At 37.8% G+C, this 24437-nt stretch overlaps 2 protein-coding genes across 2 annotated transcripts; one reads left to right on the top strand and one right to left on the bottom strand.

Annotated features, from left to right (window-relative positions):
- Positions 1-4112: 4112 nt before the first annotated feature.
- Positions 4113-9852, bottom strand: LOC109988934 (hepatic and glial cell adhesion molecule). Its single transcript, XM_020640544.3, has 7 exons — positions 9690-9852; positions 8112-8453; positions 7146-7427; positions 6064-6157; positions 5875-5948; positions 5666-5739; positions 4113-4883 (listed from the first exon to the last, which is right to left on the bottom strand). Exons 1-7 carry the CDS (start codon positions 9772-9774, stop codon positions 4734-4736), a joined length of 1101 nt encoding a protein of 366 aa, XP_020496200.2. The 5' UTR covers positions 9775-9852; the 3' UTR covers positions 4113-4733.
- An 8747-nt stretch (positions 9853-18599) lies between these two features.
- Positions 18600-23909, top strand: styxl1 (serine/threonine/tyrosine interacting-like 1). Its single transcript, XM_020640566.3, has 8 exons — positions 18600-18829; positions 18963-19024; positions 19531-19627; positions 19855-19988; positions 20845-20984; positions 21087-21190; positions 21393-21505; positions 22399-23909. Exons 1-8 carry the CDS (start codon positions 18724-18726, stop codon positions 22528-22530), a joined length of 888 nt encoding a protein of 295 aa, XP_020496222.2. The 5' UTR covers positions 18600-18723; the 3' UTR covers positions 22531-23909.
- The last annotated feature ends 528 nt before the right edge of the window (positions 23910-24437 follow it).

Raw genomic sequence — 24437 nt, 5'->3', positions numbered from 1 at the left:
AAAATCCCATCATTTCCCATGGATAAACTGAAAGAATTCAAAGCAGCTGACAGGGACATTCCTAATCCATTCAATCAAACCAGGCTTTTTGACATCAACAAAGAACACATCCTTTGAGCCGGAGTTGAACCAGCGACCTAAGGATTTCTGATTTACAACCCTACAGCCCTCTGCGCTACCAACTGAACTATCGAAGGGAACATGCAGTGATTATTTACAGGGGTGTACATCCACATTTACAAACAAAAATGACAACAAATCATTTCCCCCATCACCCCTACCTGAAAGCAAAACTATTTCAATTTGCATTTCAATTTGCAGCTGACAGGCACATTCCTAATCCATTCAATCAAACCAGGCTTTTGAACATCAACAAACAACACATCCTTCGAGCTCGAGTTGAACCAGCACCCTAAGGACTTCTGATTTACAACCCTACAGTCCTCCGCTCTACCAACTGAGCTATCAAAGGGAACGTGCAGTGATTATTTACAGGGGTGTACATCGACTTTTACAAACAAAAATGACAGGGGACAGGGAACATCCCCCATCACCCCTACCTGAAAGCAAAACTATTTCAATTTGTTTCAAATCGAAATGACAAAGGAACAGACACACAATGATGACAAAATCCCATCATTTCCCATGGATAAACTGAAAGATTTCAAAGCAGCTGACAGGCACATTCCTAATCCATTCAATCAAACCAGGCTTTTGGACATGAACAAACAACACATCCTTCGAGCTCAAGTTCAACCAGCGACCTAAGGATTTCTGATTTACAACCCTACAGCCCTCTGCACTACCAACTGAGCTATCGAAGGGAACATGCAGTGATTATTTACAGGGGTGTACATCGACTTTTACAAACAAAAATGACAACAAATCATTTCCCCCATCACCCCTACCTGAAAGCAAAACTATCTCAATTTGTTTCAAATTGAAATGACTAAGGAACAGACACACAATGATGACAAAATCCCATCATTTCCCATGGATAAACTGAAAGATTTCAAAGCAGCTGACAGGCACATTCCTAATCCATTCAATCAAACCAGGCTTTTGAACATCAACAAACAACACATCCTTTGAGCTCGAGTTGAACCAGCAACCTAAGGACTTCTGATTTACAACCCTACAGTCCTCCACTCTACCAACTGAGCTATCAAAGGGAACATGCAGTGATTATTTACAGGGGTGTACATCGACTTTTACAAACAAAATCCCATCATTTCCCATGGATAAACTGTCAGCTGCTTTGAAATCTTTCAGTTTATCCATGTACACCCCTGTAAATAATCACTGCATGTTCCCTTGATTGGTGATTATTTACAGGGGTGTACATCCACATTTACAAACAAAAATGACAACAAATCATTTCCCCCATCACCCCTACCTGAAAGCAAAACTATTTCAATTTGTTTCAAATCGAGATGACAAAGGAACAGACACACAATGATGACAAAATCCCATCATTTCCCATGGATAAACTGAAAGATTTCAAAGCAGCTGACAGGCACATTCCTAATCCATTCAATCAAACCAGGCTTTTGGACATCAACAAACAACACATCCTTCGAGCTCAAGTTCAACCAGCGACCTAAGGATTTCTGATTTACAACCCTACAGTCCTCCGCTCTACCAACTGAGCTATCGAAGGGAACATGCAGTGATTATTTCCAGGGGTGTACATCGACTTTTACAAACAAAAATGACAACAAATCATTTCCCCCATCACCCCTACCTGAAAGCAAAACTATCTCAATTTGTTTCAAATTGAAATTACAAAGAAATAGACACACAATGGTGACCAAATCCCATCATTTCCCATAGATAAACCGAAAGAATTCAAAGCAGCTGACAGTGACATTCCTCATCCATCCAATGAAAGCAGGCTCACAATATTTGATATCATTGAAAAGCACATCCTTCGAGTCGGAGTTGAACCAAATTTCAAAGCAACAGACCATCCGACAGGGATACCACTGTGTATTAGCACACTGATGAATTTGCAGTCTGCTATGACCTAGTATCACACCTCAACAAAATTACCTATTTACCTACTAAATACAGGTTTGATCAAGGAGAAAAGCATACAGCAATCATGGATCACAAAAACAATCTTATACAAGACTTTGTTTTTCTTCGTCCTTTGGTTTCTGTTTTTTTGTCAGTCCATATACAATTTGGATTTTTTAAAGATCAAAGTTCTTTTTGTTCCTATTAAGTTCAGGTGTGTTGTGTTTAAGTTTGTGTTTTTGTTATACAGTAGTTTTTTCTCTACCCAAGTAGTGTTTAGCATGAATGAGATTTAATGCGCTTATTTTACAGAAGTAACGTTCTTGATACTCCAGGACAATTGTTAATAAGCTGGACTGTCTTCCTGATCGTGGAATGGATTCTGGCTTGACACTGGGTCACCTCGCTTCAGGAATAGTCTCAGACTCAGAAGAAACAAGGGGTAGAAAAAAAATGTACATGCAAATCGCAGGGGAAATATCTCATTACTTGTTGTACAATAATTCCTTTATCACTCTGTGACCTTAGTTCTTAATCTCGATCTCTTTGAAGGTAACTTAACTCAATTTACTTATAAAATGAATTAAATGTGTTTTAAACATACATTATACCTTTTCACTTGTGAATTTACAAAATTACATAAGTCTAAATTATTGCACTTCTTATGTTTAGATGGTTTACATTCTGTGAATAATGCTAGAAGTAAAACCCATGACTCTCTTATACATGTTAATCACAAAATTGCGTTTAGCAATGTCATTTTCAAAGACTACTAGCAATGTCATTTTCAAAACTCATGTTTTCAAAGACATGAGTTTACTTATTAAACTTAGAAAACCTCTTTGACATGTTAACATAAATATCTGTGATTGGTTTATAATATTCGAAAATCAAATACACGACTTAAAACCACGTGGCTAATCGCTATCTTAAATGCTACTATTCAGACCTTAACTCACCAGAGAGTCAATAATAAATCAAAAACAAAACATCAATGTCCCAAAGAAAAACAATGCTCTGGTCTACAGTCCAGGAATATAAGAGGTTCTACTCTGTTTAAACATAAAAACTTCAGGCAAAATGTTCACAAAAACGCCTGGTGTGTCTCCTTCAATCAGTTCAGGCGGGCTGTTTACTTTCACTTTCCTACTAGCATGAAGTAAAAATCACACACGCTACACATTCTCATGGCGCCATCTAGCAATTAATTATACATGTCAATTTTATGGGGGTTACAAAATAATTTCCCCCATCACCCCTACCTGAAAGCAAAACTATATCAATGTGTTTCAAATCGAAATGACAAAGGAATATACCCACAATGATGACAAAAGCCCCTCATTTCCGTTAGATTAACAGAAAGAATTCAAACCATCTGACAGGGACAATTTTTTTATTCACCCATCAAGTTGAGTCATGAATTGCATGGCTTTGATGACGATTTGTCATCCATCCACTCCAACCAGGCTCACAATATTGGTTGTCAACAAAAAAGAACGATCTTCGACTTCCTGCAACTTAAGGAAGACTGTTTTACCATCCTACAGTTCAACTCTACTAACTTAGCTCGAAGAGAGCAGACAGTGTATACCAGGGAAGGGTAGCGACTATAACAAGCTATAATGCCAACTAACCAACCCCGCTTAAATCTTCCCACACACATTCATCACAAGGTGTCTTAAGCTCTTATTTAGATGGAGCATTACAAACAATCTGACCAGGACAATATTTCTATTCTTTCAAACAAATTGAGTTATGAACTACACGTCTTTGATGACGGTTTGGCATTGATCAAATTCTCACAATATTGGACTTTTGTATTTAACTGCAGAAATGAATATATGAGTTATTTACTAATTCATACAACTTTAACTCCTTTCCTGTCAGCACATGGGTTATTGGTTAATTTGCTGCATCAAGTTTTGCTTAATTTAAATGTTTTCTTTCATGACGTTAGTGCATTTATGTATATAACCCAATATATAATTTGTAAACATTTATCCACTTAAACAATGACAGCCAGTAAGAGCAGGTTAAACAAATAAAAACACAGATTATGAGAGACAGATTTAGGTTAAGACACGGCTTAAAGATATTCTTAAAATTTCACATTTTATTACAATTGTACAAAACCTGAAAGACAATTGTTCCTCCTGCAACATAGCTTCTTCACTGAAACGCAATTACGTCATCCATACAAAAATCTGTTATTTACAATTGCTCACAAAATATTTAAAAGTTTCTTCTGAATTTAATTCACAACAATATCAATATATCATACTATCACAACACTATAAAAGTAATTTATCCGTGGTTGTTTTTTTTTTTTCTATTTTAGACTTTCTACATATAACATACCCAACAAACCCAGTCTTGTTCTGTAATGACTTTGATGGAAAATTAAGTTCATCAGAAATAACATGTCTTAAACACACTGCAGTTTTACACTTGAATCTTACTGACCCCTCATCTTCTTCTGGAAAAAACTCCATGCAATTACTCAGATTTGGCTTTTCATTTATGTTGTAGTTAACTTCATTGATGAAATGTCAGTGAACTGAAATTACATTATTATAAAACCATGCATGGAAAATGGTTGGGATCTTTTCTAAAACCAGGGAAGACAAAGAAAGATGTTTCCAGAGTCAGAGCAGTAGGCAGTATGTCAACCTGATCTCTCATTTGCAGTAATGTGGAGACTTGAATCTGGGATTTCAGATATACTTGTATGAGGAGTGGGTAGGGGATATGGTTGGCTGGTTAAGACAACTGTTGTAGCTGGGGGAACTGGTGTAGCAAGGCGGGTTATCAAGTTCAGAAGGTGATCCAATACTGTTGCTTGATGAGTCATCCATGGAGGGGTCCTGCAAAACAGTACAACTTCAGCAAAAATACATTCCCTGCTAACGATAACACAGGCAAACATAGTTCCAATTTATTTAAATAGTATGTACATATGTAAAGTAAAAGACTCCTATACCCCCTCATTTAAGCACTCAATGACCTTTGTCAGTCTCATTAGTTGCCTATTAGTGACAATCATTTAGGCTGGAGAATTTGTGGGTCCATACGTAAGCGCCTTTTACACATTCATTGCACAAATTTCTAAATGTGTTTACCTGGACTTAAGCAGTCATTATCCTGCTAGCCCCCAAGTATGAAGTCAGTTTAATGTTAAAATTATGCCCACTTTATTTTGATTGGTCAACTCTCTGGAAGCCTTCTCAGGGCAGGGTTGCTATGATAGAACAGCCAATGAAAACTGCTACACTTGCCTACGTAGACGCTAAAGCTCATCAAAGTCTCACTTTAACTGTATTTAGCAGGACAAGTCATTTAGCGTTCTCTGCAGACTCATCTCGGGATTACTCTAACATACGTTTACCATTATCTAAAACTTTGCCAACATTTAATTTGGCCATCCAGAATTGTAACACTAGGTGAATTTTAAAAGTGGGGTCAGCCTAATAAGTAATCTTTAAGTAAAACATTTTTTTTATTCAATAACAGATATCCCTGTATTAAAAGCAGAACTCTAAAAAATGTTTTATAATGACAGAGGCTTAAATTGCTTCTGATTTCTTTATGCCACTTAAACTGAATAACAGAATGTATTTAAAAAAAACATGGTTCTGATGTGAGATACCTTTTGCTGCAGGATGTAGAGAGAAGTTACAGCATTTATTCCATTGTGCTCTGTATTTTTTGGAAATAGGTCATCTGAAGCGAAACATAAAACATTCAGTCATTCACATTTCTCAAAAGGGATTCATTGACATTATAAGAAATTAGCTGATCACTTGGTATAATAACTTTAATCAATGTAGAAGTAAATTCAGTATGACTATACTACACCTGCATGCTTGATTGGTGAGTGATGACAGTGATCATAGAGCCTAGGGAGAGGCTTTCTTTGTGGAGGTTTTGTCCTGTTAAAGGTAATCATTGAATAGTTATAAGGTATTTTGTTGCACCCTGGACCTGCCTGTTTTAAATTGTAATTAGTTTGTTTAGTTTTCATTTTAAAGCCTTAGCAACTCTTACTTTTTGGATGGTGTCCAACAGGCACATACTGTTACCAAGGTGATGAGAACAAAGATGCCGCCAGTGGACAGGATGATGTAGAGGGAACTTCTTCCTAGTAGAATATGCAAAATGAAGAGTAATTCACCAGTAAATGAGAAAATTAATTCATTTGAATCTTTTTTTGTACATTTTTAGGGTACAACTACTTTCAGCGATGTTTCTGATTCGACTTCTCCTGTCCAGACTGAATTGTTTAAACATTTTGTTATAGACTTTCATCAGCATTTTCTTTGCATATATCTAAGGTGATCCAAAGAATACATTTGACCAGCTAAGGTCAAATGGTGAATAGGTCACAGGTCACACCTACCCATTCACACACTGATGGTGGAGGTTGTTATGTAAAGTGACACTGCTGACAAAGCAGCGAGAGCAATTTGGGGATAAGTGTCTTGCTTAAGGACACATGGGGCATGTGACTGCAGGACCTGAGGATTGAACCCCTTACCTTCTGGTTGAGAGACAACTGACTCTACCACTGAACCACAGCTGCCACTAAATACTCTAAATGTTCTTCTTGATGCACCTGCAGTTGTTTGTAAAGGCATTAAATATTGTAATGTTTGTAATCCTCTGAGCAAAAAAACCTTTACGATTCTTTGGACATTAATGAAATCTGGCATATATAGCCCAGGATGCTGGCATAGCTCAGTTGGCAGAGCAGATGTCTCATATATAGATGTTACAGTCCTCAATACACTGACTGCTGGTTCAACTCAGATGGGGCCAATTGGCGCATGATATCCCCAAGTCTCTCTCCCCATAGTTCCTCTTATCTTTCCCTAGCAAATAAAAGCAAAAATGGCCAAAAGAATAGTCTATTTTCATAAAGCCATGTTTCTTTTTTTAAGTTATCATCGAATTAGCATTGTTCTTCTGGGCACAGAGATTTTGACTTTCAGCTATCTTTCAATGCTTAATAGAATCTGAAAATATAAATATAATATTAAATTGATTAAGTAAAATATATTGTCTCGTGCTTGGATAGGCTTTTTGTGTTTCCCTTATGCCACGAAGCAAAGAATTACAGTATCACTTACTGTAGACAGTAAGCCGTAGAGGCAGGCTGGTCATATTGCCAACAGGATTCTCCACTGCGCAGGTATAAATGTCATCGTCTGCCATCAACACCCGTGTGATGGTCAAGAGCTTCTGATCAGGTGATAACAGGAATCTCGTCACATTGGAGAGTGGCTTTCCCCCTTTGAACCACCTGTATGTCGTCCTGGTTCCATTGTCATGGGAGCAGTTGAGGATGACGTTTTGGCTGAGCTCCAGTACTGAAGAACTCTCCATGTGGATGTAGGGCCTAGATATAGCCTCTGAGTAAAGGAGACAGTCGACAGAATTATTTTAGCATATATATGCTATTCTTCCACCAACTCAACTGTAGTTCCACAATTTCACTGAAACTAGACTGTTGGTAAGCAGATTGCTTGGTCAAAACTAATTGTTGTGTAACGAGTAATAATCTGAGAAGTTTCCCATTCTGACAAAATGTTTTTCATTTATAACAATATATTTCCACATTTACAAAGTAACTTATCATGTAGTCATTAGACATGTTTTCTTGTTACAAAAATACTATTATCATGTTATAATGTTTAATGTTTCAAGATATAACAAGAAAGTTCAGCTTCTGGTGGAGACTACCTACCTGTGATATATTTACCTGCAATGTTGAATGGCATTAGCATGCAAAAACATCTTGCTATCGCGTCAAAGTATCCAATTAAAGGGTGAAAAACAACTGTTAAAACCAGTATACACCATTGTATAACATGATACTGATGTGTTTTCCTTTTTTTGTATGGCAGCAATATGCTTCTGTACACTATATGTGGTGAGACATTATGTTATTATAACTTCACAGTTTTAGTTGGACTTGCATCTTAGTCATACAGAGAAGCATGTTGTTATTGAAATTGGTTCAGACAAAAGATGCATCGATGTGATAGTACCTTTTAATTCATTTTAAGATCAAACAATAACATTTGTAGTCCTACCATCCACAGTGAGAGTGATGCTGCCCTCTCCTGTAAAGGTATCATCTGTGATGGAGATCTCCACATCATAAGTTCCGTCATCAAAGAGTCGGAGGTTGTGGAGGAGCAGAGTCCCGTTCTCAAACACAAGGATGCGGTCACGATACTCAGGCCTCAGGGTCCCGATGATGTCCGTTCCAATGGACTGGACAACAGTGACAGATTTTTCCCTTCTGAGTTGCCACTTGATGACCGGCAGGTCGAGACTGAAACTGTTGTAGCGGACGGATAGTAGGGCCTCCCCTCCTACTGTTCCTCTAATGAGAGTGTTGGGGATGGTCATATTTACTGCCAGCACCCCACCTGCAGAATTGATAAAAGAGTTGAAGAAGAAAAACAGGGGAATTCAAAAGTCTGCAGTATTAGTGTTTGTGTATTTATAGCCACCTCTATTTGATCCTCATTTTACTATAAGCTGATCCACCAGCCGAACTTTCACATTTTGCACGTGACTCAAGAAGAAAACATCACTTCCTGCAAAATGCCCTCACTTCTGTGCATGGCATTTTTTTGTGTTTTGTAAAAATGCATTGAGAGATACAGATAGTCATGTGAAGGCTAGTGTATAGACAGCACGCCCCATCACTGGTTTATACATGAGCCAGTTTGCATGGTACATTCAAATAACCATAGTTACAGCTGTCAGTCCTTCGGATGGGCCAGCATGAGCCAACAAAAGCTGGGATTGTCTGTTCAAATTTCCTTCTTGGCAGTTCATGAAAAGAGCACTGGGGGCAATCCAGATGCCATGCTTGCTTTGCAGAAACAGAACAGCTCAGTGACTCTGCTGCTATCCGCAACCGGAGCAGGACAATGATGAGACACAGCTGAAATAACTAAACATCTGACAACACTGATTCTGGTACAGGCTGTAGGCACAATTACTGTATTACTCACAAAGGGCGTCCACAAGACTGTAAAAGCACCCACACAGTCCAACACCCCAACAACAAATACCTCCTTTGTGATGTAATGTCCAGTCAGAGCTTTGCCAGTTTAACCCTGCATAATTGGTGGTAATATTGAACATTTTAATATAATATGCATAGAACTACAAAACACAGACGGTATTATGAAAACCTGGAACTTTTCTTTTGAAATTTATATGAAGTATGCATCTTTAAATCAAAACCATATTTGCATTGTTGTTCCCATTTTCTTCTGACCCTTTGTATGCATTTTCAAAGTCCAGACACAGATCTACTGTAGATTATATTCTATTAAAAATGTGATCTTTTTTCATCACGGAGGTTGCTGCATGAGGTTTTTTTTTTCCTAAAGGGTTTTCCCAAAATCATTTTTTTTTAAATCTGAGATTTAAAAAATATTCTTCAATAATACTGGACCAAAAAAAAAAAAAAATCAAGCAAAAACAACTTGTTTATTTGCCGTTATTTGCATATAAAAACTATCAACTAAAGTTTTACAAAGCCATTCAGGGGCATGGCATAAACAAGCAGTGAAACATCAGACCACTGTTTGGAAAAACAATGCAATCTATTTATACGAGAAAATGTCAAAGTAGAGGGTTTTACATACCTGAATTGAAGAAAATTACAAAAATAAGCAAAATAATCTTGGAAAATAGTTTGGCTTTTAAGGGAGCCTCCGTCTCTGCCTTCATCTTGGGTCTCAAGCTTTGTTTTCCTCCCAGACAACCAGCATGATTTGCAACTGGGCAGGACGGAGAACACAGTCAGTCATTCAGACTCAGCTGGGACTGAGTACATGTTGTTCTCGAAAGCCAATATAACAGGACAAAAGTGTGTGTGTCTAGATGTCCCTTTTGTACATGTAGAGTTATCTTTATGGTAATTTTGCAACAATTATTACATAAGTGTGACAAGTTATCAATCAGTAAGTTTAAAAATTAGTTGTCATTGTGTCTTAAAGGGAAATTTGCAGCCAGGATCATATAAAACACACAAAAATAATATAACACAAGTGGAAGATTTTAATTTATAGTTAAGTATGAATCATTCAAAAAGTATTCCAAGATATTTCAAATAATATAATGAATCACGGAGAATTGGCAACCATGGCAACTTCATAACAACTAACTTTCAAATTCTGGAACACAGTATTATGATGTCATACATTCAGACATCAGAGGTTCAAAGGCGCTTTGGAACATTCCATGTTCAGGTCACCAAACCTTTACAGTCACTCCAGATAGACTAACTCCATTAGTTAACAAGTGTTTAATTATCATTCACTCGCTAATCTGAAGTTTATCATTTTAAATTAATTCAATACATCATCATGAAAAATGACTCGGCTCAGAAGATGAAGGCTCCTCAATCTCCAGCCCCAAGGAGAGATCAACAGGTTGTAGCTTCTGCAATGGATGGCTCACCTAAGCCAACTAAAAGGAAGGCCAGTCCTGACACCAAGGCCCCCAGAAAGAGGACAAAGTACTCTGATACTGAGTCCCAAAACAAAAAGGAGGAGGATTTGAGGGTGAAGGTGTTGAAGAGGAAAGTCCTAGAATATGGAGAGAGACCCTCAGAGACAGTGACGAAGAAGAGGAAGGGATTTGAAGTTAGCCAGGAAGACCTGGAGTCAGCATCCACCTCCACAGACACGGACAGCAGCAGTAATGTAGCTTTCAATGATGTTAGCAAGAAGGGCCGCAAAAGAAAGTTCAATGCTGACGGAGAAGGGCCGAGCAAAAAGAAGAGGACTTTGACAAAACCAGAAAGCACAGAGGATTTGTCAGCTTTATTCCAGACCAAGTACAAGCAAGGGGAAAAGCTTGGCGCAGGAGGCTGTGGATCTGTGTTTGCTGGCTTTCGTAAAGCAGATAATTTACCAGTAAGTGTTACACACAAACATACACAAATTCACACTTAAATACACACACACATTCACACATAAATACCGACATAAAATATGATCAGGAAGTGGTAACAACTTTTTCCTTCTTTTTTTTTGCCTTATAGGTCGCGATCAAGCACATCCCGAAGGACAACGTTGTCTGCAAACACACGGTAAGTGAATTCTTCCTAAGATCCTTGATTTTAATAACTGCACTAACATAATGAATTCATTATGAATGTATTACGGTTATCAAAGACTCTATGGAGCTTCTCTTTCCTAACCCTTCTTTTTTTTATGATATTTCAGGATCAGAGTGGGAACCAGGTTTCAATTGAAGTGGCGGTAATGAAGAAGCTTGCGTCTGGAACACCTGGATCAGTGGGGACGTCAGCATCCGTGTCACTACTGGACTGGTACGATCTTGACGAGGAGCTGATACTGGTTCTGGAGAGACCAGTCCCCTCTAAAGATCTCTTAAATTACACCCGGGACAAAGGAGGGGCCCTACAGGAAGAAGAGGCAAAGGTAAGTTTGAAGATCCTTGTTGTTGAACAAATGTTTTTGTTCCACTGCGGGAACTCAACCTGCAGTGGAACAAACTCAAAACCTGCACTGACCTCTGTAGCAACTTTGCAAATAGCAAAAGTGTTGCTTTTGTTCGGTTGCCTCAATATAAGGACACATTTATTACTCCATGTATCATGTATATATGCCTAACCCCTCTCTTTCTTTGTCTCTCTCTCTCTCTCTCTCTGACAGATCATACTGACACAGCTTGTGGATGCAGCAAAAGAACTGGAGGATAAGATGATCTTTCACCGTGACATCAAGGTGGAAAATATCCTCATCGAGTCTGGATCTGATGTTCCAGGTGTTCGACTCATCGACTTTGGACTGAGCTGTTTTGTCAAAGAAGGATCCTTCTTTCGCATCTTCTATGGTAAGATGTCTAGCTCTTACGCATGCTCTTCTTTGAATTATCTTTCTATTACTCTGATATTCCAAACAAAGTATTGCCTCTTCTTCAACCTAACGTTTCTGTTTTTATTTTGTAGGAACTTCTGCTCACGTGCCTCCAGAGTGGTATGAACGTTGCACGTACAAGGCAGGCCCCACTACAGTGTGGCAGCTTGGTGTAGTCCTGTATGACTGTCTACACAAAAGGGCAGCGTTCGAGACCAACAGGTTCCTGGGAAAAAGGCTGAGAATCAGCAAAAGACTTTCTGAAGGCAAGTAAAGCATACTCATGCTAACATGTCATAAGAACTTAACACTAAATCTGCTCCTAATAGTTCATATTGTGATTGTCAGTGAAGCTGTCATCTTCATCTGTATTTTCCATCTTTCTCTACAGATTGCCAGGATTTCCTACGGACGTGTTTGACCAAGGCCCCAGAGGAGCGCCCAACGTTGGAGGAACTGAAGCTTCACCCTTGGTTAAGATAAACCATCTCACACACACGCACACACATATACACTAACTCAACTCATCATTCATTTGGACTTAATTTCCCTATTGCAATTTCAATAGGATTCTAATTAGCTAATCTAAAAATGTCCAAATGGTGAAGTTAGTTTTAATCTTAATAGCTTAAATTGACCTTTTTCTAAACTTCTCAACTATAATCTGAATTGGCATTACTTAAAAGTAACAAAATAGAAAACAATTGTCAAGGTTCTTCAAAAAACAAAGCGGAGGACTCGTGCAGAAAACAAACTATTCATTTTAAACAAAAAGTCAGAGGGCAAACAAAAAACATACTTTTTAACAAAAGGAGCTACGAGGAAAAAACTGGTAAGCACAGGGAGGAGACACTGGGAAACACTGACATCCAAACATCCAACAACTAACAACACCAACATACAACAACAGACCAAATCATGACAACAATACAGTTCAGCAGGCTTTTAAGATAAAAGGAAGATTTAATTAACTTAAAAATAATAATTACGACAATCTAAAAGCGATGGCCAATTAATCATAAATCATTGAGAATAGTTGAGAAGTGAATTAGTTGGGATATTAACGTTATTATTACACCCTAACTATCTTATCAGGTCGTAATGATGAGAATAATGAGAAAAAAAAACCCATAAATGTAGAACATAAAATACAACATAAGATGAAGAGAAACTAAAAATAACTAAATGAACAAAAACAACAACAGCAGCACCTTCCTGTAGCACCCCCAGCCATCCGTGGAGAGGGGATCTCTCTTTGAAATGCCTTTCCTGAGGTTTCTTCCCATTTTAATTTTTTCTTCATCGAGAGCTTGGGCTGGGTCAGGAGCTACTGCTGTTTCTATAACACTTAAGAGCCTGCTTTGCACTTCTATAATTTTAAACAATGACAAGATATGTGTAATAAACAATAAATAAAATCTTCAAATAAATTCAAAAATAAATCCATGAATTCACCTCTGGTTAATTTCTTGTTACTGCATCTTCAGTCTATGAAGGCTTTATTTCAAGTCCTTGCTTCTGTTTTTTTGGAAGACAGCTTAAGTCACTCATTGCTTTGTGTGACTTAATTTACTGAATTAACTTTTTTCTGTATTTCTACATTTACTAATTTCTTTATTTAAATAGTTGCATATGTATTTATTTCTTTGTGTGTTTATTTCCATTTTGTCTATATTTATTTATTTTTGTATTTCTGTGTACAGGTTGTAAAAGATAAAGTATTAAGTTAAATTGAGGACGTGGATCTCAACTTCATTCTGAAGCAGGACTGGTCAGCTTGCTTTTGGATACATGTGAACTTCACATCACATGTATCCACAAGCGGAGACTTTTTAGAATTTAAGAATTAGAAGCATGACTTCATATCTGTTTGTAGAAAATAAAGGGAACATGAGGCGAGAGCAGACAAAAGAGAAAAATAGCAGACAATTCATGCCTTGTTCTCCAAATCTGGTCATTAAAAAAGGGGGAATATGCAAGTAAGCATGTCGGCATGTGTTCAGTTTCATACATCACTCTCACCTCTGTGAGCGAGTAGGTTAGCTAGTCAGCTAATGAGCTTACAATATTAACATTCAAATCATCAGCCACCATGGGGTTTTGATCCAGTGAGCTCAGGATATTTGTTTCAGGTTAACGTCTTTGTAACTGAGAGCTGGGGTCTCACAATAGTATATATACTATATATATATATATATATATATATATATATAATAGTCGCACAATAGAGGGTATACATTGACGTCACTTGTCGTCCTGACCACGCCCCCTCAGTGGGACGGCGTGACAAAACATTCAAAGATACCGCTGCCTTCAGTAGGTGACCCGACGATAACAGAAGTACAACAGATGAAAATCTGTTTAAATTTAGGACATCTACAGTCGTAAGATCCTTACTGTTTCCTAAGGCACATTGGACCATGGACATTTACATTTGGGCTCAGTCCCATTTCACCCCTTAACCCTACCACTTAACCCTACCACTTAGCCCTACCACTTAGCCCTACCCCTTAGCCTTACCCCTTCGTTTTGCGCGTTCACATGTAGGGGTAGGGTGTCCCAATTCTTGTTGCAGCGGAGGGATAGGGTGAAGTGTTAGGGCTACTTGGCCCTTTAAAACGAGATTCCTCGGAGGCGCACTCCAAACAGAGTCATTTCCCAGAATGCACTGCGCATCATCAACGGCAAAATGACAACGGCAAAAGAGACGCACAAATGTACGTTTTTCCTTCGTTTATGAGATCTGAAAATTATGACAACATTAACATCATCTTAGTTAAATAATGTTCCAATGTACTATGGTCCGTTTCTTTAGAAAAGAAGGGACAAAAATTGTTCATAGTATGCGGGTGTCTCGATCACTATCTAGCTAGCTCCGCTCAGCTGACTAACATTACATTGTTGCATCTCAGTTTGTGCATGACAGTTCAGTATTTTGATCCATTCCCATGGCAAAACCCTCCAAGTTTGAAGTTATATGATGCCCGAAATGTAACTGAAGCTAGCAACGACGTTTCTGCATTTATTACTGCCACATTAATAGCAGTAGGCTACAGACGAGTCGAGAGTGTCTAACATTAGCCCACAGTGAACCGTTATGAACTCTTTATGCTTTCTATTTGTTTGATCGGTCGAATACCATCATTACCATAGTAGGGTTACGGTCTGAACAATGTTACAAAGATATATCGTTTCCATCATTCCAGGGACTCCTCAGCAAACCAGACAGCTCATAAGGTTTCGGTCTGCAAATGAGCAATGTTTCCTGAGGTCGAAGAGCGCTGCTAGACCACTTTGGGAGTGAGTCATTTGTTTTAAAATGTGTTTAAATGCATACAAACGTCTGTGTTGTGTTTATATTGTTTGATTCTGCTAACATAACTCTGTATTTTGTTATGATGCAGGACGTTGTTCAAAGAACTGGGCATTGATGGCAAGAACACACCCTAACAGGTGTCAAAGAAGTGGAAAAACCTCAAGAAAAAGTACAATGTAAGCAGAACAACAAGTAGTGCAAAAGATGCTGATACATACATGAGTAAACCATGTAATCATGGAACGCACAGGTGTATTCACACGAGTGGGATGGTTTCTACAATAGTTACATGCAGGGTGCATTGATTTTCACATGATGGAGATAACATGTAAATAGTTAAGTGTGTGACCATAAAATATGGATAAATCTTATAAACAATCACAGTGGGTGTTTTTGTTACAGGTTTTTGCACGGTGATAGTAACAACAATGTGTAACAGAAATGTGAAATAAATTTTGAAGTTGGTGCCTTCTTGGCCAAGAAAAGACAGAAAGTGTATTTTTGGCTCATGCTGATGAAAGACACCAAATCCCAGAATGCACAGCATCTGTCATTCAAATCCTGAGCCAATTGGATGCAGTCTGCAGCCAACAGGCTTCGACCCCCATTCCCCAGGTGCACTAATCACCTGATTGAAACCAATCAAGGAGTCAGTCAGAAAGCAGCAGGACACAGTCATTCCTACAACAGTCAAGGAGAACTTCTGAAAGAAAAACACTGTGCTTACAACCCTGGACACAAAGCTGGACTTAACTGAACTGAGACTTCAAGCCCTTGAGGAGCTGCTGTGCTGCTGCTGCTGCTGCTGCTGCTGAGGAGGAATGTGTCAGGACTGAACACTGGTCAGGCCATATTGCCAGAGCAAAGAAGATGGCGAGCTAAAGAAGCAACTTCAAGGGACTCAAGATTCCCTCAAAAGGCAGGCCTCAAGCCTGGCTATCTGGTTAAATGATGTGGTAGGATTTCCCCTACCTAAATAAACATTTGAATTCGTTGGACATCTGCACACACATAACAAATAACTGCAGTACGTGTAATGTGTTTTGGTGCATTGATTTATACGAATAGAATTGGGAATATTTAGCATATGTTGTATGGAGGGTAAAAGGTGCCCTTAAGAATCTGTTAATTGAAGGCCTATTTTCTTTTATTTAAATTATGGGATTTTCCTTGATTAAGTTAAGTGTTTTTTGTTATTTGTTAAAAAATTAACTTTGAAATAAAAAAACTGGTTATCAACATTCTGTGTCATGTGTTAATTAATTCTCCACCAACTCCAAGAGTCTAACCTACATTAGCCTGGTACACCTTAATTTGTTACATCTTGTTTTTGTGATAACTTATTATTTATAAATACATATTTCAGTTAAAGTAAATGTTGTATCCTGAGTGTTACGTGGTACTTATTAGCTGATTTAAAGCCGCTAACTGCTCGTCCAGTACGAGCTTTCTGCCACTCACTTTCTGGAAGTGCAGTGACCCTGACCACAGCGTCATCATGTGCTTACCCATCTATATGAATCCTAAAACCGCCGTACCCCTTGTGAGGTCATAATTTATTCATGCGAATATCCTACTAAAAATGAAGTGAGTGAAACTGGCGTACACAACCTTCCATGCAAAGTTTGTGATCTTTACTAAAAACCTAAATGTAAAATGTACACACCAGTTAGCAAACTCTGACCCATGCCATGTATGTATAAAATATATATATATATATATATATATATATATAAATGAGACCCCTGCTGACTTCGTAATTCATCAATGTGTGTACAAAAAATGAATGAATGTGTAATTTATCATTTAAAAATGGGCAAGTGTTAAATCTGATCTCTATACCAGGAGACTGTTCCTATGGCTGTCTGATCCCGACTATTTAAAAAAAAAAAACAACGAAACAATCAAAAGTTTTGAGAAGAATCAACAGAAACATAAATATGCTTGTATCATTGCAATAAAATGACAATGTCCCCTGTTTTGTACAGAGGGTCTGACTGGACCGGTAGTAAGAGCATCACAGTCTGGCTTTCTGCATCGTGAAATACATAATTTGGGTGTCCTAACAGAATTTTTGCCAAGTGGGCACATTTCTGTCTGTTCAGTGTTTAATAGCTAGGTTCACAATTTTACAAGTCTGCCTTAAAACAATGCTCAGCTGCCTCAATATACATTCAAAGTGTTAGGATTTCTGATGTAAAAAAAAAAATAATAATAATGAATTCACAACATTTTATGCGGTTTTAAGTGTTAGTTCAATTCAATTGTGCATGCTTCAATAGTGCATGCTTTACTTAGAGAGGAATCTGAATTATTATTTTTCAAGCATTTGGGGCTGTGCTGATGTTCTATCCACTGATTTTGAAACTTACTGATTTCCACTGGACAGCAAGCCTCTTGTTAACCTATTAGCAGCACATTTTGTTCAAATGAACAGTGCACCACATTAAGACATGAAATTGTATATGCATCTTACAGGGAGATATTTTGACCTCATAATCAACAAAGTTGCCAATGTTAGCCACAGTATTCATGCACTTATCCTCCCTGGTATGTATTAATTACACATGTCATCATCCAATTTACTTTGCATTTTTTGCTGCTCATGGTAGGAAATAACTGAACTTACTAGTGTTTTTTTCTTGTTATTGCTACTATTTATTTATTTTTATTTTTGGGCTTTTTGTGTCTTTAATGGAGAAATAGGACAGTGGCTAGAGATAGGAATGAGATGCGGGAAAGGAGCCACAGGCTGGATTCAAACCTGGGCCGCCCGCTTGAAGGACCAAAGCCTCCATACATGGGTGCACTAACCACTGCGCTACCAGCGCCCATGCTACTATTTTTTAATATAAATCTGTATATTTTTAAACATGTCTATTGTTGCTACTGTGTACAGTATATTTTTATATAACTTGTGTTTTTATTTTTTGTGTCTGTGTGCTGTTCTATCCTTCGGTGCTTCCTGCTGCTGGAATATCTAATATCAATTTATCTATCTTTTTTAAATTGTTGGATTTGTGGTTAATAATAACCTTTTACAATATGAGCTATCGGCTGATAGGATCAAACAGGTACATTTCAGTTACAATCTTCACAACATAATAAAAAGAGCAGTAGACAGTTTGCATATTTGTTGGAGAATGAAAGTTATAATAATGTTGAAATATATGTTGTTCTTCTTTTGGCTGTATCCTCTTTTAATACCTGAAACTCCTTCATCAATGAATAAATAAACTCATCTTGCTCCAGAAATGGATGCCTGTCACTTTAAGGCTCTGCATCCTCACCAACCAACCACCAATTAGAGAATGAGCTGAGTTGCTGAGCAACAGAACCCATACAAACAACATGTGCTCTTTGGAACTCAGAGAGGCAAAAATACAATGTTTTCTCCGACAGGTCCAGTTAATAATATTGTTAATCTGATCTTGATATTTGGTTTTAGTTAACTGTTTGTTGTTTCTTCCTGTGATGGCTGAAATCATGATGTGTGAGCCTCTGGAGCTCTACAATCTTCTCAACCAACGCAACTGTTGTGTTTCAAGGCTGGCAGAGATCAACTACCTCTGTTTGATTGGTAAGAGATTTGATTCAGCTCTGTAATACTAATTATTAGGTTGGGTTGTTTATGTGACCACTTCCTAAAGGTTTGATTTGATCTTCTTAATAATTCAAATGAACTTTGTTATGTTTGTGTCTATTTTTTCAAGATGCTCGTGAAGCACCAGATTACCAAACAAGCCACATCCCAACAGCTCGAAATGTCAAAGTGGTACGGATATTACTGGTTCAACAGTTTTGTTATAGATAGATATGCAAGAATCAATAAAATACTTTTCGGTTCAGTTGTAGGTACATTAGAACCAAAAAGACAACTAGAAAATGGAGCAATTGTTCATTTCAGAAGCAAGGGGAAATAAATGAAGAAACTAAAACAGCAGCGTTTTGGAGTTAAAATTTGTGAAGTTTCACAAGATGCAGCATTAATGATGTAGCGGTATACACAATAAATCTATTCCAGATCTATTCGGAAATTGGCTTTAACCGTTTTACATTTTGAAGCTAGATTACATGTGTCGTACACTCTGAATAAAAGTATCAAGACGGGGAGAGATTGTATTTACAATTTCTGATGCAATGTAAACAATCCGACAAAAAGTTCTGTTTGAAGCAGGTCATTTACCTCCTCTATACCCTTAATAAAGTTTATCTTCTTATACCTCCGTTTGTGAGATTATTTTGTGCGTCAATAATGAAATCTTTGATACTTCTTTATAGGATTCAGATACATTTCTTCTGCCAGTGGCTGTGGAGGTGGACAGTATGCAGCATGTAGTAGTCTATGACGGCAACACGAGCTGTTTAGAGGAGCAAGGTAATCAGTGAAAGTGATGCACAGGAAATGTTGCAAAATGTTGACTGGTACAAAATATACATTTCAAAATGCTGCAAAAACAGAAGTGGTATAGAGAAAGAAACCTCTCTGAGCATCTCTATCTTCCTCTGCATTACACCATGATAGTTTTCAACATGCAATGCTTTAAACATGCATTTTAACCAATGAAGGAAGTTCACCAGAGTGTTTCTGTGTTTGCTTTGCAGGCAGGGCAGTTGACTGTGCACGGGCCTTTGCTCAAGCAAGCCTCTATCCAGTCAAGATCTTAAGAGGCGGCTTTGAGAGGTTCTCAGCTCTGTACACTTTTCTAAGGACTGAGAAAATCCTCTACACCATCTTGGTAAGACGAACACACCTGACCTGCTCTCAATAATACGTCTATGAAGATGAAACATCCAGGAGATATATGTCCTAACAGAGCCTCAGTCGTACCGTTACACGTTCTCCTCTTTTGGGCTGATGTCCAGCTGAGACTTTATACTATTGTAATGTTAACTGTTTTTGATTTACATTTATTTTCTCTTCATTTTTCCATCCTTGTATTTTTTCATCATAGCTCTATCTTTCTGTCAACACTGCTGATTCAGCCTTGACATTCTCTAAATTAGCTGTGTGTCTGTCTCTTTCTAGCGTCCTGAAAGTGTTCCTGGCACTGTGTCCAACATTGGGTCAAATTACTTTTATTAGTGTAAACAGACTTTTCCAATCAAGCTAATTCTGTTTCTGATGTTGAATAACCACATCGCCAATCTACACCCACATGCCACATCTTGTGTACACTAAACCCTTTTTAATACTATTAGAACGGCATTCAATCATTACCTGCACAGTTAAGATTGCAAATTTCAAATAGGAAATTGGTCTATTTATAGCAGAGCTCCCCTATTGGTTTGCAGATTGTGGAGAAGTTCATGAATGATACATTTATGTTAAAAGTGATAATTTTAACAGTCTTTAACACACATTTTGAACATGCAATAGTTAACATTCTGCTGTCATTGACATTTCAATTTAGTGTTAAATCATCAAAGCTGATACCTCTTTTCTAGGTTTTGTATTTATTAAAATATCACAGCCCCAGTGACGTGCAGTTATCCAGAGATTTTATACATTCTGGTCCATATGACATCCTTGTTCTGAGTTGTGAGTTGAGTCAAATGAATGCTGATGACAGTGACGTTTCTGGACTATCTCAGGAGCTGGAAAACCTGAAGGCTTATCCAGTGGAGATAATAGCAGGACTGCTGTATATGGGCGACCAGAATCAAAGCATGGACTCCATTATCCTAAAAAACCTGAAGATCAGCGCTGTCGTCAGTTTCTCAGAGAGTGTGGAGTAAGGCAGGACTGATTCTTTTGTAACATCAACAGAGGAATTTCAGGAAATCAAACCCCCTGTTGGTGGAATCTGTTCATAAGTTGATTTTAACTCTTTTAGATCTACATCCATAAAGGGGAACCAGACCGTCCTAACTGTCCCTGCTGTCGACTCAGTGGCGTTTGATTTGTATTCAAGTTTTGAAAGGATTTGTAGTTTCATCGGTAAGTCATGACCATACTTAACAAATAAAAGAGAAAGTCAGTGTTTTGGGTGCACCTTAGTTTTACAATTGATGAGAATTAAATGAGGCATTCAGAAAAATACAAACAGAAATATCTCTGAATTTCACTCTTATTTTGTTGCTAAGCTTCATAATGCAGAGGATTTTGTTCATTGAAAAAGCATTTTCTCTTGTGTTTTCAGATTCAAACATCAACATTGGCTTGCCTGTCCTGATCGTTTCAGAGCATGGCAGAAGCCGCTGCAGTGCTGTAACCATCGCCTTTGTCATGCACCACCACAAATACACACTACAGGCAAGTAGGGTTCATTCAAGCAGTGACCTCAAGTGTTGAAAAATTAAGACAATGTGGAAATGCAAAATGTGTCCCATTGAGGCTAACTGCAAGAACCCCAGAAGTCCCATATTAAAATGCCCATGTTGACATCAGAAATTAACATGTTCACAGCGAGGTATAAAAAACAAATTTGGTGTGAATAGATCATGTCTTCATGGTTCACGCTGTACAAGTGGGGATTTTTTTTGTAACTCACCTGTCTTGTTTACATTAAGGCTAAAAGTTCTGCATACATTTGCAGAAGTAGGGTCAGGCTAAGTTGTCTCCCAGGAAAGAGTGTAACTGTTGGCTGGGGGGGCTTCGAGCCTGCCTTATCTCCGCCTCTTTGCCTGTTGCTAGGTTGACAGATAGTAAGTTTTAGACCACAATTCCAATATGGTGACACCAACGTTGGGCTTCAAAATGTCACTTCAGAGACCATTCGGTGAAGTCACCGAGACTACGTCCATGTTTTATACAGTGTATGGGGTCAATTCAGTTTGGTTGCAGTTTGTGCTATACACATTGTGGCTCTACTAGTTCAAATATGATCTTAAGGCTGCAACAAATATCGGGTAAAAAGTTTTCATCTTGAGAGACATACTGGAACTTTATTTTTAAAAATATTTTTTAAGCCACATACATGCAATCGAGGTGCAAAAATGACAATATGTGCTACAGTACATCCCAAACTAGATCTAACCACAAATAAGCTATGATATCAGTCCCCCCCGATGTGTCTCCTCAAATCTGGAACTATCAGGTTATGTACTTGTGTGAGCTTAATATTGATAATTTAAAGAAAATGTGCAAATAAGACGTGAAATACTACATTCAAAAGTTCACAATTCCTTTCATTTGACTTTTTACAGGAGGCCTGGAGGTACATGTGCAAATGTAAACCCACCATGAGGCCCAACACGGGGTTTCTACAGCAGCTGTCTGACTGGGAGCTTCACACCGTGGGCACAAAAGTGACTGACGCCTCTGAACCTTGGTTTTAACAAAGGAAGCTACAGCTTTGACAACAGTGTGACTCTATTCACTTTCAGCAATAAAGACTGCTGATTGTGTTACTCTGCACTCACTCAAGTAAGCAGTGGGGTTGTCATAATAGAACTAACTCTGCTATGATAGTCATAATCAATTGATAGCCTATCGATAAATATTTCTATGTTCTATGCACCCAATTTTATGTATTTCTTGTTTTCAGTATTTAAAAATTGCACCTGCACACGGTCTGAATTGCACAAATACAATCAACTGATTTTTGGGATGTTGTGCAGTAGTTTGCGTTTTTTAGCTTTGGCATTATCATTACAATAACAGAAACTGTATCATTTTAAAACATGTGGCATTGAAAAGTATCAAGACAATTTTGACAACCTTAGTGAGCAGTGGCATAATCCGTAAATAGCAAATTTAATTATTCATTTATTCATCTGTATTGCATTTTGTATTTCTACAATTCTGCAATTCATTTAGCAGACGCTTTTATCCAAAGCGACGCAAATCAGAGAGAAAAAAACAACACAAGCAAGAATCTAGAAAGGAGGAAACAAGGTCAATAAGTTCAAACAAAAAGCTTTAACTCCGGTGGGACACACAGGAGCTGACAGGAGGAAAAGAATAACATCGACTAGCTTCTCTGTTTATTTGTATTATTTGATGTGATTTTTGTTATTTGAGGTGTTGACATTTTATGGACACCTTCCGAAACAGGTGTCAGCCATGTTACATTAAGAAAGCTTTTTAGATTTTCCCCTCTGAAATATGTCTTCAAGAATTTCAACAATACAACTAAATGAGAGGAAACAAGAAGAATAAAGAGTGAAGTGTCACCAGGGGGCTTTTCATGTGTTTTAAATTTACTTCACTTTGATTCTCACTCTGCTTATTTGTTTTTCTGTTTATATATTGAGATGTGTTTCCCCCCTCCTCACTTCAATATCATTGGCTGTATTTTGAGTCCATACCATGCCAGAGTTTCTAACAATGTTGAAGAAGACAGTTTGTCCTGTTACATAACACCAGTTCTAAATATACAGGCAAAGTGCCAACTTGTCAAGCATTCATTTCCCCTGGCACCAGATCCACCAAACGAGCTAAATCAAAAAACTTTACGTTTTTGTTCTGAAAGTAGGCTCAAAGTTCGTGTTTTAACATGCACAGTCTGTGGTTTTAAACGGGAAGTCGAGTGATTTATGAGAAGGAATTCCCTGCAGAGGTTAAACTCAGAGCACACAAAGTCACACCAAGTGCTGGTTTAAAGGTGCTGCGGTTGATTGGCTGATAAGAGGAACCCAAAAAACTCAACGCGACTTCTGATTGGACCTGCCAGCACGCTCAGCGCATGTGACAACACAGCGGAAATGACGCAACGTTTTGTGATTTTTCTTTTACATTAAACAATAAAAGCACATAAGTGAAAATCTTTTTTATATATATAGATTATTAGACTGCATTAAAGAAGATTTTATTTTGTGTACTCAACCCTAATTAGCTTTAAAAACAGCAATACATCTGCAGGAGGAGATGGACAGGGACAATATAGACCAAGAGCATTTCATGGAAGAAGATCCATCTCCGTAAATTAAAGTTGGACTGCAGAATTAGGCCAATTAAAAATATTTTAAAAATATTATAAAAATGCAGTATGGAGTATTTAGAATATATTATTTTTTTTCTGCAATATTTAGAAAAAATGAAGTAGGAGCTATAGTTTTGGATATAAAAAGGTATGACAAAATTGGAAGATAAGGAAGTACTTCAGGGCTGCAAAGATACTGTGGCTGATAGTTTTTTGTGTTTAAAATTTAAAGTGTGGTAAATACTACAGCTACCTGTGATAAGACTTAAGCTTGGACAGCTCACATACTTTACTTTTATCTCATCCGTTTTGCTGGTGTCT

This window comes from Labrus bergylta, chromosome 14 (assembly GCF_963930695.1).
Source record: "Labrus bergylta chromosome 14, fLabBer1.1, whole genome shotgun sequence".
Lineage (NCBI taxonomy): Eukaryota > Metazoa > Chordata > Actinopteri > Labriformes > Labridae > Labrus > Labrus bergylta.
Note: the sequence above shows the minus strand (reverse complement) of the source record. Positions and strands in the feature narration are given on the sequence as shown.

What these genes read in the sequence shown, in the direction of transcription:
- LOC109988934 (XM_020640544.3), bottom strand. Translation starts at nt 9,774, where the DNA reads ATGAAGGCAGAGACGGAGGCTCCCTTAAAAGCCAAACTATTTTCCAAG. An exon ending in TGTAATTTTCTTCAATTCAG is followed by an intron (nt 8,454 to 9,689) that starts GTATGTAAAACC and finishes TCAATTCTGCAG; the next exon opens with GTGGGGTGCTGGCAGTAAAT. An exon ending in TCTACATCCTGCAGCAAAAG is followed by an intron (nt 4,884 to 5,665) that starts GTATCTCACATC and finishes ACTGTTTTGCAG; the next exon opens with GACCCCTCCATGGATGACTC.
- styxl1 (XM_020640566.3), top strand. Translation starts at nt 18,724, where the DNA reads ATGGCTGAAATCATGATGTGTGAGCCTCTGGAGCTCTACAATCTTCTC. An exon ending in CAACTACCTCTGTTTGATTG is followed by an intron (nt 18,830 to 18,962) that starts GTAAGAGATTTG and finishes TATTTTTTCAAG; the next exon opens with ATGCTCGTGAAGCACCAGAT. An exon ending in GAGCTGTTTAGAGGAGCAAG is followed by an intron (nt 19,628 to 19,854) that starts GTAATCAGTGAA and finishes TTTGCTTTGCAG; the next exon opens with GCAGGGCAGTTGACTGTGCA.